The 15,128-nt window shown below is 37.4% G+C and overlaps 1 protein-coding gene across 1 annotated transcript; it reads left to right on the forward strand.

Annotated features, from left to right (window-relative positions):
* Positions 1-432: 432 nt before the first annotated feature.
* LOC311073470 (ceramide kinase) lies at positions 433-14,329 on the forward strand. The gene is made up of 13 exons (XM_084099265.1): positions 433-835; positions 4,891-4,986; positions 5,077-5,202; positions 5,304-5,432; positions 6,521-6,584; positions 6,854-6,999; positions 7,150-7,224; positions 7,667-7,819; positions 9,781-9,886; positions 12,025-12,128; positions 12,348-12,544; positions 12,630-12,967; positions 13,632-14,329. The coding sequence occupies exons 1-13, from the start codon at positions 706-708 to the stop codon at positions 13,690-13,692; spliced, it is 1,725 nt and encodes a 574-aa protein (XP_083955391.1). The 5' UTR covers positions 433-705; the 3' UTR covers positions 13,693-14,329.
* The last annotated feature ends 799 nt before the right edge of the window (positions 14,330-15,128 follow it).

The raw sequence follows: 15,128 nt of genomic DNA on the forward strand, positions 1-15,128 counted from the left end.
CGGTTGAAATGTGTTATGAAGTGCCATGTCATCTAGTCATACCAGTCACACTGACACCAACTGCATGTTGACAGTAAAAACAAAAGGATGCAGAAAGAAAGAACAAACTTACATGAATATATCTAAGTTGAATTTCCAGCAGGCTGTAAGTGTTTTGTCTATCTACACGATCCGCCCACCACTGCACAGACAGCATTTTTCATACATTAAACAATGTTACAACTTACAATTCCAAAAATCGAATTGATTAATAACAAGATAGGAAATGAATCAAATATTTTATTTTATAAAGTTTAAATTAGTTTTATTTAAAATTTTTGAATGAGCGAATGAATTACGGTTGCCTTCTGCATAGCCTAATCATTATCCAATGAGACTTGCGTATGCAAATTTTTCCAGTACAGGTGCGCTACCTCAAAAGGAAGTAAACTTGTTTTATAATAAACCTGTAAGGAACAGTCAAGTAGGTTAGCACAGGATAGCGAAGACGGAGCCGAAATAATTTATCGGATCCTACCTAAACGTATTTATTACACTTGGAGACTCTTTTTAACCCACGTCTAAACATTATGCTTAGCCTATATTTGTTCGCTTCAGATGTTAGACGCTTTGGCCAACTTGGAAAATATTGCATGGATAAAAAATACCGCTGAATACTGCTTGTGGGAGCATTAGGTTCTATAGATAAATGAAACTACCAAAGAGATGATGGAGATAGATTCGGTGAGAGTTGAGTCGAGTGTGTGGATCGGTAATAAGCGCTACAAGGCTCTCCTGAGCGGATGGTACTTCAGCTGGACTGAGATCGACAAGAGGAACCGGGAGAGGAAAACAAGTACGACATTTATTATCCTTCTAAACGCAGTCCAATAACGCGGTCTAGGTAGACAGCTCAAAGTTTTGGGACAGTTATTTGTGATTTAAAAAAAGATAGATAAACAAATGTAAACATGTGTTTATATCCTCCTGGGACGCAGGAATAGACTTAATATTTTAGTGAATTTCTCTGACACCATATGGCTACATGTCACAACCTGGGTGTCCTGTAAAGAACACATTCAGGACTTTTCAGAGATACCAAATGTTTGGAGGTTTCACCATGAAACCAACTTATCCTTGGTCTTTAAAAATGCCTGACATTAATTTAGTGATCAAATGTAGCACTCTTATGGAAATATGATAATATATTGTAATTATAATTTAAATCGGACTACTTTTCAAATTGTATTTCATAAACCAACATCTCAGGAAAACGTTATGGGGTTTCAAATCAAAAAATGACTTTCTGTTACAGAGAAGGGAATTGATTATACATCAATATTCCTTTGAAATATTAGATATTATTATTAAAATGTTGCTAATTATTACTCCAATTATTACACTTCTTTTTTCATTAAATGTTGCTCCAAGAACACATTAATGTGCACATTAGATATGCCTACAGTGTATAGATACATTGCATTGAATGGGAATATTCATTTATGGCCATTTTACCCACATATTGCATAAAGTAAAATGGTGTATCAATTCATTCAGTTATATCTTTCATAACATAGTTGAGAATCATCTTTATACAAATTTTAGTTCAAATAAATCCTGAAACCCAAATCATTTATTTTTGCCCATTGTTTTTGCCTATAGGCTACATATAATTTCATGTCATTTTATTTTTTAAACAACTGAGTCCTGGTGTCCACTACAGAGGACATAGCATAACATATGAATAAAATATCATTTTTCAAAAATGTTTTTTTTACCATTTGTTTCTTATGCTCTAAACAATGTGATGACATGGGAAAAAAAAAAAATCAAAAAGTATTTTTTTCTGGGTAAGGTTATTTAGGAGGATATTTCTAAATTTGTTTTAGTAATTGTACTACTCAAGGTCATAGTATGGGTATTCTTAGGGAGTGACAAAAATTACATGACATGGTAGCTAGCTATACAAAGTTATTCTTATTTGTAGATGAGTAACCACATAATATGTATATGCATAATGTATCAATATTATTTGATTAAAGGCAGACTCTGTAATTTTTTTTACTTATTAGGCTATATACACTTTTTATGCAAAGAAATTAATAGCACTTTTGAGAAATTTCATCAAATTGATGTTTACTCAAATGAGATGAAGACTCCAGGGGCCTGTTCCATGATGGTAGTTGAACAAACTCAGGGTTACAGAATTAGTTTCGAGTTGACAAAACCAAACCAATCCAACCAGGCTTTGTTGGTACCATGATGCTGATCATCAACTTTCTCTGTCAACTCAGGCTTTAGCGAACAGCCAATCACATGCTGAGAAAGAGTGAAACCGCGATTTATTTCTCGCGAGAGAAGCAGCGGGATTCACTTCTCTCTTCTGCAGAATATTACGAGATTGAAAAATATAACAAATTTAAACAAATTTACAAGAAAATAGCTGTCTATGAAAGAGGACAACTAAAAGAAAAGGTCTTGCTATATCAGTGCAAGTTAAAGTTGTGAAGTTAGTTTATACAGTTGATAAAGATATAGAGAGAATTGAACATTTAAGCTCACATGTAGGCTAGTCATTTTATAGCTTTATCTATTGATTCTAAAGCGTAGTTATATTACCTTTATATATTTATTCATTTAAACTGTGTGTAATAATAATTGATAAACTAAAATTGTACATGTGTAATAATAACATAAATAATATCTATATCATATTCTAAATAAGCATTACTAAAAGCCAGACGATTTTGTCTTTAAAAATCATTTGCTATGTAGTGACCTTTAATTTGGAGTAGAACAGATGGAGTGACTTTATCCTTTGCTCACAGCTTATTGCTAAGTTCGGTTTGAGATCTCTTATCTGGAACATAACCTGTCCCGGACCGGGTTAGCCGTGGAGCGTAAGTTACTATGGCGATGAACACTGCTAAAAGCCAAACCACTTTCATGGTGCCTAAAACCCAGGGTTATCGCAAACTAAACTGAAACATACCTGGCTAGCCACCTAAACCGGCTTCATGGTATAGGGCCCTAGTCATCTAAAAAATAAATAAGTAAATTCTACGCAGCCATGTTGACATCACATGACCAGCTGTGCACGTAATGGACTACTATTAATTAAAAATGTATGACATAATATATGAGCCCAAGTTAACAGCATTTATTAAGAAGTAACCAAAAAATTATTTCAAATGATGATTATAAAATAATTTGCAATTATTAAATAATATTTAGATGCCATAGAAATGTAATAGCACGGTGACCGGGAGGGGACATGTTCGGTTCACTTATTTTTGTCGTGGCCACAACATATAAACTCGTGGGAACGTGATATTAAGTCGTGGGAACGTCATAATATCTTGTGGGAACGTCATATTAAGTCGTGGCCACGAGATCATTTTGTTGAGGTAACGACATCATGTCGTGGCCACGCGATGCAAAGTCGTGGCCTCGAGATCATATGTTGAGGGAACGATATATTTTTCTCGTGAACAATGTACAATTGGTTTTATCACTGTAAGTCATTGTCTTCAAATGCTATTGAGCTTTAAATATGGTCATATTCTGTATATGATCCCATACAGTAGTGAAATACATAGCAATATTTGCATATGATTTAGCAGTTTATTGTCATAAATATCAAAAATATTAAAGGCGTGCATCATACATGAGACCTATATGAACAATATACAGTTGGTTTTATGACTGTAAGTCATTGTCTTCAAATGATATTGAGCTTTAAATATTGTCATATTTTGTGTATGATCCCATACAGTAGTGAAATAGGCCTACTACATAGCAATATTTGCATATGATTTAGCAGTTTATTGTCATAAATATCAAAAATCTAAAAGGTGTGCATCATACATGAGACCTGGGTGAACAATGTACAGTTGGTTTTATGACTGTAAGTCATTGTCTTCAAATGCTATTGAAGTTAGAAACGTTTATGCCAATGTCGCATGTAATTTTGAGACGGTCCCTAAATATGCGTGCAACAAAAAAGTCTAAGAATGCGCTTCATGTGTCTCTCACTTATAACGTACCCATGTCTTAATGCCAAAGACCGCACTATATCTTTATATGACATTCCTAATTTAAAGTAAAATGTTATTTCTTCTGTCATATCCATCTCTGCTGTAGCCCAGTCTATGCTATGGTAGCCTACAGTTACAGTATTGGCCGCTGTGGCTCTCTCAACTCGTGGCCACGACAAATGATGTCGTTCTCTCAAAATATGAAGTCGTGGCCACGAGAAAAATATATCGTTCACTCAACATATGATCTCGAGGCTATGACTTTGCATCGCGTGGCCACGACATGATGTCGTTACCTCAACAAAATGATCTCGTGGCCACGACTTAATATGACGTTCCCACGACTTAATATCACGTTCCCACGAGTTTATATGTTGTGGCCACGACAAAAATAAGTGAACCGAACATGTCCCCTCCCGGTCACCGTACATCAGTGACTTAAAGTCTCTCTTATTTGTAGATAATTAACCACCATATAATGATTTGATGCCTGGTGTACTATAACAATTAGTTTAATTATTGACAAGAAATATAGAAAAAGGTTAAAGTAACACCGTGCGCTATCAAATTTGTATCCACAGTTCTCTTTGATATTCTAGCTGGATTGGATTGAAGGAATAATCCATAAACATATCAGTGTATGCTCAACGTTCAGCTTATGCATGAAAATAATGTTTAAAAGTTTCTTACTGGCAATTTGTCTTTGTCTGCATTGACCTCAAAACAAGTAGAACAGCACCATCCAGGCTTGACAACAAACCCTGTACAACTAAACGTCTGGACAAAAGGCCTGAGTAGGAATGGTGGAATCTTACTTGACAGTATGAGACACATGTACATCACTTATTCAAGAGCGTCGTTCTGTCGTTCTTAGTTTCAGTGCCGGTGTCAGAGGTGATTGGGGTGAAGGAGGGTCGAGTTGAGATCCAAACCCAGAAGAAAGTAGAAGACACTGACCTTGATTTTACATGTAAGTTTCTGAAAGTGATTTATTTTACCACAGGGATCAAATACAACAAAGTTAGACTAAACCTTGTTTTTGTCCTTTTCTTATCACAAGTGTTCTATGTGAAGCGTAACGGACATGGACTGTCATGGAGCCTGGGCAGGACCCAGTTCTGCTGTCCTAGCCGGGGTGTCCGGGATCAATGGGTCACTCAACTCCGAACCGCACTCAAAACCCACAGTATGTACAGCTGAAAATAATGCCCTTTCTCATTCATTCAGACTCATTATTCGCTAATGACTCATTAACATCTCTCTCTTCATCTGCTTCTCCTCTATCAGGCCCCTCGCGTCCTCACAGGTTGTTGGTGTTCATTAATCCTTTCGGAGGAAAGAAGAGGGGGAAACAGATCTTTCACTCTCTTGTGGCCCCTCTGTTTGAGCTGGCTGGCATCAGCTCTCATGTTGTGGGTGAGATACTGAGACTTTATCTGTACCGTTCAATAACTGAACAGTTATCAAGTGTCCCCCCGTTTGGTCTCTGATACTGCCTGCACGTCAGGTAGTGCAGTTCTCAAGTGACATCGCAGATCTTTATCGAGACTTGGGAAGAGGGCTGAGTTGAGTAGCAAAGTTAAATAGTCCGATAAATGGAATCTTGTGACAAAATAGCATTTCCTACTACACACACACACACATTCAATTACATACATACACACTACTATTCAAAACTTTAGGGTCAGTAAGCAGAATTAATTATTTTATTTAGCAATGACACATTAAATTAATCAATTTGTGACAGTGACAGTAAAGACATTTATAATGTTACAAAATATTTCATTTACAGTACCTGTTTGGAAACATTAATATTTTTACACGTCTCTTATGCTCACCAAGGCTGCATTTATTTAATCAAAAATACAGTGAAAACAGTAATATTGTGAAATGTAATTTATTCCTGTGATGGTAAAGCTGAATTTTCAGCATCATCACTCCAGTCTTCTTTGTCATTACATGAATAAATTACATTTAAATAACATTAAAATAGTATATTTCATAATATTACTGGTTTTACTGTATTTTGATCAAATAAATGAAGCCTTGGTGAGCAGGGGAGACTACTCTCAAAAAAATTAAAAAATATAATGTTTACAAAATTGACAGTTACTGTAAATGCTGTTGTCTTCTATTTATCAAAGAATGCTATCATAGTTTCCACAAAAATATTAAACAGCACAACCTTTTTTCAATGCTGATAATAATAATAAGAAAAGTTCTTTGAGCTCCAAATCAGCATATTAGAATGATTTCTGAAGGATCATGTGACATATTTATTTCATCCATCTGACATATTGTAATGTTGCAAACAAAATTTTCAGAAACAAGCTGTTGTTGCAGCTTAGTTTTAATAAATGACTTTTTATTGAATTGCTGTACGGAAACTTCATACAACTCCTTCATTTAAAAAAAATCAAGGAAAGGTTTCACATTATAAGACTCCTTTTAAAAAATATAGAGCGACTTAAAAAAAAAATCTGGGGGATGTTTCTTGTTTTTAGTGACTGAACGAGCAAATCAGGCCAGAGACTACATCCTGAAGAAAGACTTAACAGGGTTCAATGGGTAAGTTATTTAAAATAATAATAATAAAAAAATGTAAAGATTCAAGAGTGCAGTGCAGTAACAATGGTGTCATTGTAATAATTCATGTCACATGAGCCCTGTCCTCTGTATTTTGTTATTCAAGCAGAAATGTTGCCTAAATACCTAAAGGGTCATCTTAGAAATATGCGTCACTATATTCTGAGAAAGCCCGTTGATAATACTCTAAAATAAGGTTTTGGGAAATTAAGCTCTTGCGAATTTCCAGTCAAACCTTTTTTCCCGTTCAGAGTGATATGTGTGGGTGGAGACGGAATGTTCAGCGAGCTTCTGCACGGAGTGATTGGACGAACCCAGCAGGAGGCGGGAGTTTCAGAACATGACCCAACTGTAATGCTGCAGCCATGTGACCTCCACATTGGCGTAATTCCAGCAGGTGAATGTTTGCATAGTGCTGTGACTGATATTAGTATGGAAAAGGGCGTTGAATGTGGTCTGTTCATAGCACTGATGTTTCATTCAGATGCATGGTCAAGATAGTGAGAGGAGTGTTAGTTTACCTCCCTATGTTTACTCTTCTCCACAGGCTCTACAGATTGTGTGTGTTTCGCTACCGTGGGCATAAATGACCCTGTGACATCAACGCTGCACATCATCATTGGTAATCTGCATTTTTTAAGAGCAACAAACAATAAAAAAGTCATCCAAAGGTCATAACGACTGCAATACTGTCATGAGTGCTAATGGCACTGTGTTACCCAGCTGATCCGACCTATGGGTTAGCAGCCCTAAAAACATGCAAATTGTATTATATACTAGAATATAAAAAATAATGTTCCTCTCTGTCTTGCCACTCACGTGGCAATGTTGCCAATGGTAGCACGCGTGCCTGAAGGTTGCTGACCCTTGAATTATTAACATATTTAAGTTTTCATACATTTATATTTATGTTCATTTCTAGAGTTTTTTTTTATCTTAAAAACAAACTTCAATTAAAAAGATTTGCCCTTGTGCAACACAATATAAAATAGAATAGAAATAATATAAAATGTGAATGATGATGAATAGCATAACTGGATATTTTTCCTTTTTTCACTCACCAGGAGACTCTCAGCCTTTGGATGTGTGTTCTGTCCATTATCAAAACACACTGGTACGTTATTCTGTCTCTATGGTGGGCTATGGTTTCTATGGCGATGTTTTGGCAGAGAGCGAGAGGCACCGCTGGATGGGCCCTCTCAGATATGATTATTCAGGTATGGACGGCAAGTGTCAACTGTCTTTAAAAATAAAGTTTAGACTGAATACTGATAGGTCAACTCTGCGCATTCTCTAGTTTTTTGGGATAGTTCACCCAAAAAATAATATATCCCATAATTTACTCACCCTGAATCCATCCTAGGTGTATATGACTTTCTTCTTTCAGCCAAACACAATCAGAGTATTAAATAATATCCTGGCTCTTTCCATCAGGTTTTTGAAGCCCAAAAAGCACATCCATCCATCATAAAAGTAATCCACACGGCTCCAGTGGGTTAATAAATTCTGAAGCGATGGGTTTTTGTAAGAAAAATATCCATATTTAAAACTGGCGTATATGCATTCGCGAAAGAGTAATGTGGTTTTTAGTAAGAGCCGTCTATTCTCACCTAAGCTTACATCATGAGTCCAATGTCATACGTCGGGTCAGAGGTCATACGTCGGGTCAGAGGTCACCCTTCCACCGGAACTCGACTCTTTCATTAACGCACGTAGCCGGAAGCCAGTGACTATAGTTTATAAAGTTATAAATATTGATATTTTTCTTATAAAAACCCATCGCTTCACTTCAGAAGGCATGTATTAACCCCTTGGAGCCGTATGGATTACTTTTAGGATGGATGGATGGATGGATGTGCTTTTTGGAGCTCCAAAAACTCAGGCACTATTCAATGCCATTACAAAGATGGGAAGAGCCAGAATATTATTTACATTTACATTTAGCAGACGCTTTTGTCCAAAGCGACTTACGAATTAGGACTAAGTTAAGCGAGTCATCGTGAAGAGACAAAAACAACGCAAGAAGTGCTCAAAATACGAAGTTCAGGCATTATTCAGAGTAGCATCAGCCCGATAAGCGAGGATTTAAAGGAAAAGGAAGGTTTTTTTTTGTTTTGTTTTGTTTTTTTAATGAGGTTAAGTGCTCACGGAAGAGATGGGTTTTCAGCTGTCTTCTTAATGTTGTCAGGGATTCTGCATTCCGGATGAGGGTGGGGAGATCATTCCACCAGCATGGAACCGTGAATCAGAATGTTCTAGAGAGTGATTTTGTGGCTCTCTGTGATGGAACCACGAGACGTCACTCATTGACCGATCGTAGGCTTCTGGTAAGGATGTAGACTCGTAGGAGTGAGTGAAAGTAGGAGGGAGCTGAGCCTGTGATAGATCTGTAAGCAAGCGTCAATGCCTTGAACTTGATGCGAGCAGCGAGTGGTAGCCAGTGCAGAGAGATGAACAGAGGAGTGACGTAGGCCCTTTTGGGCTCGTTGAAGACAAGACGAGCTGCAGCATTCTGAATCATTTGTAGAGGTTTAGTTGCACATGATGGAAGTCCAGCCAGAAGAGCATTGCAGTAATCAAGCCTAGAAATGACCAGGGCCTGGACGAGAAGTTGTGTTGCATGCTCAGTTAGGAAAGGCCTGATCTTCCTGATGTTGTGCAGTGCACACCTGCATGATCGAGCTGTCTTTGAAATGTGGTCTGTGAAGGTCAGCTGGTCATCAAATGTTACGCCAAGATTTCTGACCGACCTTGATGGGGTGATTGATGATGAATCTAGCTGGATAGTGAAGTTGTGCTGTAGAGATGGATTGGCAGGGAGGACGAGAAGCTCCTATATAACTATTTAACGATAACGACTCCTATATAACGATTTAATATAACTCTGATTGTGTTCAGCTGAAAGAAGAAAGTCATATAGAAATAGGACGGCTTGACTGTAAGTAAATTATGGGATAATTAAAATTGTTGGTTGAACTATTCCTTTAACACTTATTATAATTATATCATTTTCTTTTTTGAAGTAACATAGTTTTGGGAAATCTTTAGGGGTTGATATGCCAGATGCTTCTCTATATGCTATACTTTTATTGTCACTCATTATCATGAATGTGAGTGAAGAAACAGACCTCGATCCCCTCTCTGCTCTTATTTTCATGTATGTTTGTTCTTTTTGTAGGTTTAATGGTGTACCTGTGTAACAGGAGCTATCCGGGACTGGTGCAATATCTCCCTGCTGATTCCCATATCTCCAGCCCACGGGACAAAACTCGATGCCTCTCAGGGTAAATATTTGTCTTCGTCTTTTTACCTGAAAATCACATTAGGAGCATTTTATTTTGAAAATATTGACTTTAAGGAGCATTTTTAGCAACAGGCTGAACAACAGTGCAAAATCCCCACAGGAACCAGAAGGATATGACTAAATGTGCATAAACAGAAAGAAATCCCTCATGACTTATACAGCTTCACTAGTTGGTAAAGTTTGTATGTGTGGATGTGTTGAGTGGATCCATGAGTAGATTCGGTTGGGTCCTTAGTGTTCCGATTAGTGTGGCTTCATCTTTCAGGAATTATGTGTTATTAGCAGTTACCTCATTAAATAACCCAATTGGCTTGAATTCCTCAGGGTTTTTCTGAATTGGAGGTCCTTCCTTAGCGCTGTTACCATGGCCGCTCAAGCAGTAGGATCTCTAATGGAAGAAGAGTAGCTGGTGAATTGCTAGTAGCTTGTCTCAAAGGAAAAGCAAATATTCAAAACAAATTTCAGTACCACATTCTGTGTTATGCCACAGACACAATGCTCAAAATTAAAGGTGCATTGTGTAATATTTAAAATGCAATATCATATACATAACTATGTTTTCAGTGGTGTATAAATACCTTACATAATGAAACGTTATGTTTTTATTACCTTAGAATGTGCTTCTATCTACATACACCGTGGTTTCCCTTACATTGAAATAGCCATTTTGCGCCACCATGTTTCTACAGTAGCCTTAAACGGACAAACGTGTTTCGTCACTATGTTGTTCTTCATGCAAAGAAGCTAGCTAAAGTCAGTGAATAAAACACTGACACAATGATGAAAAAGTAACAATATTCACAATAACATATCGATTTACTGAATAATTAAGTAGACCTAATTTCTTAATTTATCTCTGTAAAGAAACCTCATTGCTTAACTGGCTACTCTCTACTGTCTCAGACGACCACATCTTTTCCTGTCGGCCACCGTAACTTTTGTTGGTTGCAATTCGCAACCTCACCACTAGATGCCTCTAAACACAGTGCGCCTTAAAGACTCTCCGAGCTCCTAATGTGGGTAAAATTGGATTTAGTGAGTACTGAATTGAACTGCCATTGAAAATGGCAATGCTCGAGGATACATTTTACCAAGTATTATCAAAGTCCCTGTAAGACAAGTCATTTCACTCGGCGGCCATCTTTGAAACTCCTCTCGGGCATGCAAGTGAAGCTCCTATCTCTTTGAATGGGGAAACATCAAATTCTCCAAAACTGTTCACCATGCTTATGATTAAATGTCATATTTGAAATCACCAATGAAATCTGACAACAACAGCCTCATATTTTGTTTCCAAATGCTTGAACCATGACAAAAAAACCCTGCATTTTTCAGGTAGACCAAGCTAATGTGCATGTGCAGTCCTAACCGCGTGTCTCAGAACACTGACTGTTTCTATAGAAACCGTAGCTTCTAACGGCAGCTTCAGTGAGGTGATGACTTTACCAATCGGCGATTGGCTCTTTTCTTTAGAAGGCGGAACTTATTCCACAATATTGCGCATTGAACTTTCTTCCATTTATAGTAATACGAGTGCACCGTCTTTCTGTATATAAAGTAAGCACCATCTTGGTTTGTACAACTCCCAGCAGAGATGGTCTTATTTTTGAGAGATACAGTAGCAGGGTCCGTGGCTCTACGATTGGAGAAAGTGTAATGGCCACATGTGCCTTGATAACCAGTCACATTACAGCCTTTCTGTCAGAGTTGTGTGACGAGTTGTGGATACCATGGAAATTAATGAGAAGTGCCGTAAACTGAATCTTATCTGTCGCAAAATAGTCTCAAGTTGTTCCAAACCTGTATGAATTTCTTTCTTCTGTTGAACACAAACTAATATATTTTAAAGAATATGGGTAACCAGACAGTTGATGGGCCCCATTGACCTACATAATATGGGGGGGCGGAAATACTATGGAAGTCAATGGGGGAAGTCAACCGACATTCTTCAAAATATCTTTGTTTGTGTTCAGCAGAAGAAAGAAATTCATACAGGTTTGGAACAACTTGAGGGTGAGTAAATGATGACAGAATTTTTGATTTTGAGTGAACTATCCCTTTAAAGCAACTTTGGATCCCAGAAATGTTTTAAAAGCATGTTTGTGTGTGTATGTGCAGGTGCCGTGTGTGTTCAGAGAGCAAAGAGAGGCTGTTCCCCCACTTTGACAGCTCCAGTTCCCTCTATAGCACTAATGTGAGCCAGTGCAACAGTGAGTTAGAGGGTAAGACCATCTGCTGCCTGTTTGTAGAATGATTGTCTGTGTCATCTCATTAGAAACCCTATTACTGGGATCACACTGTGCTGTGTCTCTATGGGGTTCGTATGTTGTACGTCTCTATTTGACCGTTGTCATGTTAGTACCAAAGTGTGCATTGCTAGTCCTACAAAGCCATTATGCACTTGTGATGTAAAAATCTTTAACCTTTTATCACTGTTTCAGGTGAGTGGGTGACTATTGAAGGCAGGTTCAAGTGTGTCTCTCTCACCTGTATGTCAAGCTCATGTCCACGGAGCCCAGAGGGTCTTTCGCCGTCCGCTCACCTGGCCGATGGGACGGCAGACCTCATCATGGTCCGAGAAACTAACCCTCTTGGCTTTCTCACATACCTTCACAGGCACACAACCAAACAGGATCAGGTAAAACCAAATAACATTCAAGTAAATAAACTCTCAGCTAAAGGCTGAATCAGTCAGAAAAACAATTTCTGAACTATCATTTCAGTTTGACCTGCCCTTCGTTGAAGTTCATCGTGTCAAGGCTGTTCGGTTTTCTCTACCCCCTGGAGAAGCAGAAGAAGAAGAAGAGGAATATGAGAAAGAGGCCGATCGAGAAATTCAGACCTCTGCTGAGAGAGAACTGGAGGATCCTGAGAAACTGTTCAGTGGTAACATTGCAGGTCATTCACAGCAGCATCTCGCAGGGAGGAAGGAGAGAGGAAGTGAGACAAGTAGATTAAAGAGACAAGGTTTTGCATGTGGGCCTTGCTGTACTAAACCTCGCTCGGTATCAGTGTGGAACTGTGATGGAGAAATTCTGCCTCACACCGAGATCTCATGCAGGTACGTTGTTGTGTGACTAAGCAAGAGGGAAATTCACATGGAAGAACTGTATAATAATCATACACTAACCTTTTAAAAGTTTGGGGTCTGTAAGATTTTTATTCTGAAAGAAATTAATACTTTTATTCAGCAAGGATGCATTTATTCGATCAAAAGTGACAGTAAAGACACTTATATTATTACAGAAATATATATATTCCAAATAGATGCTGTTCGTTTGAAAGTATCACACAAGGTTGAGTAGCCACAAAAATATTAAGCAGCACAACCTTTTTCAACATTGTAATAATAAGAAATGTTTCTTGAGCATTAAATCAGCATATTTGAATGATTTCTGAAGGATCATGTGACATGAGAATTCAGCTTTGCCATCACAGGAATAAATGATACTTTAAAATAATTAAAATAGAAAACAATTGTTTTATCGTAACTATATTTTTTCATAATATTACTTTTTTTTCTGTATTTTTGATCAAATAAATTCAGCAAAAGAGACTTCTTTCAAGAACAACAAAATATATTACTTACCTCAAACGTCTGGTTCCAATGATGTAAGCAAATCACAGTGAATGATGATGATATCAAGTGGAAATTTAGGAGTTTCAAACCAAATATTTCGCATCTTCTCATTTGAATGATTCCTAATATGACACTCTTTCCACAGAGTTCACGGCCAGCTGGTGCGTCTCTTTGCCAGGGGCATCGAGAATTCAACAATGCAATGAAACCTGTAAGAGCTGAGAAAAGAGATGTGATCATCGTAACATATGACCTTTTTATACCACTCTTTATGAGGACTTAATTGCAAAGAAGATAAAATATAATGTAAATACGTATGATGGGTGAGAGGATGTGCAGAGTCTTAAAATGTGAATGTATTAGACGCACAGCTCATTTCACATTAGCAAGATATTTCAGCTGTTACTATATTTTCATGGAAATCTGAAGAATAATGATTAACATATGTAGGTGATGGATCAGTTTCAGATCTGTCACAATGTTGTTCATTTCATTGATTTTATAGTTGTTGTTTTTTTGCAGAGCAAAAAAGTATGTATGCAATATTTTAGTGTTAACTCAATTGACATTAACAACATTAAACTTTGTGTCAGGGTTATTTAATCCCGCACGTGAGTGATACCACTGGTTTGTCCTTTCAGTGAAGGCACTACATTTTCTGTGTAAGGCTTGTACATTGACAGTCACAAACAGTGATTGACATTTTTAAAGGAGTGGACCCATTCCAGACAACATTCTCACAGCTCGACTGGAATGTGCATATACTGGATGTCAGTGGGTTCAACGTTCAAAATCACTAGTTAATATATGTGTTTGTCTAATAAAGTGTCACGAATCATCTCGAAACAATCGTCTTTGCTTTCCTTGGAGTTCTCTTTCAAAACTTCATTATATTATTCTTATCATCAGTATGTAGTTACAAACGAAAAGCCTCATAATACTGTAGTGGATGGAAAGATGCTTGCTTACAATTTGTGATAACAGATACTGACTTAATTGGGTTTATTAGAAACAACTTAAGATAATATAGTCAAACTAAGTATTTTTATAAATAGCAACATGAATGCATTACAATGCACTTTAACATGCCTAAACTGTTACAGTGGGGAAATTAATTATTTGATCCCCTGCTGATTTTGTAAGTTTGCCCACTTACAAAGAAATGAAGGGTCTATAATTTTAACGGCTATCAGAATATCAACCAACACATTATATATTGATTTGCATTTCAGTGAGTGAAATAAGTATTCGATTCCCAAGCAAAACATGCCTTAGTACTTGGTGGAGAAACCTTTGTTGGCAAGCACAGAGGTGAGACGTTTCTTGTAGTTGGTCATCAGGTTTGCACACATCTCAGGAGGGATTTTGGTCCACTCCTCTTTACAGATCCTCTCTAAATCCTTAAGGTTTCTTGGCTGTCGTATGAATTCGTACGAATTAGCCACCTCGTAAAATTCGAACGAATTGCCGTGAGCAACGACTTAACTACGTAGCAATAAACTGCAATGAGTAAACTTGTGAAATCAGAATCCCAACCCTCTCATCAAATATCTGCTTCTGTCGACCGATAAAGGAGAGGCTGATGGAGAGAAAAGATCTACTGTAGCATCACTGTCTGTTTACATCTGATTAAATATTGATC

Source organism: Abramis brama (assembly GCF_963993115.1).
Source record: "Abramis brama genome assembly, chromosome: 22".
NCBI classification, from domain to species: Eukaryota; Metazoa; Chordata; class Actinopteri; order Cypriniformes; family Leuciscidae; genus Abramis; species Abramis brama.

Bases quoted from the DNA above. Each gene is read 5' to 3' on its own strand.
- LOC311073470 (XM_084099265.1), top strand. From the start codon at position 706: ATGATGGAGATAGATTCGGTGAGAGTTGAGTCGAGTGTGTGGATCGGT. The intron at 6,585-6,853 runs GTAAGTTATTTA...TTTCCCGTTCAG, and splicing joins GACTTAACAGGGTTCAATGG to AGTGATATGTGTGGGTGGAG. The intron at 12,968-13,631 runs GTACGTTGTTGT...CTCTTTCCACAG, and splicing joins CACACCGAGATCTCATGCAG to AGTTCACGGCCAGCTGGTGC.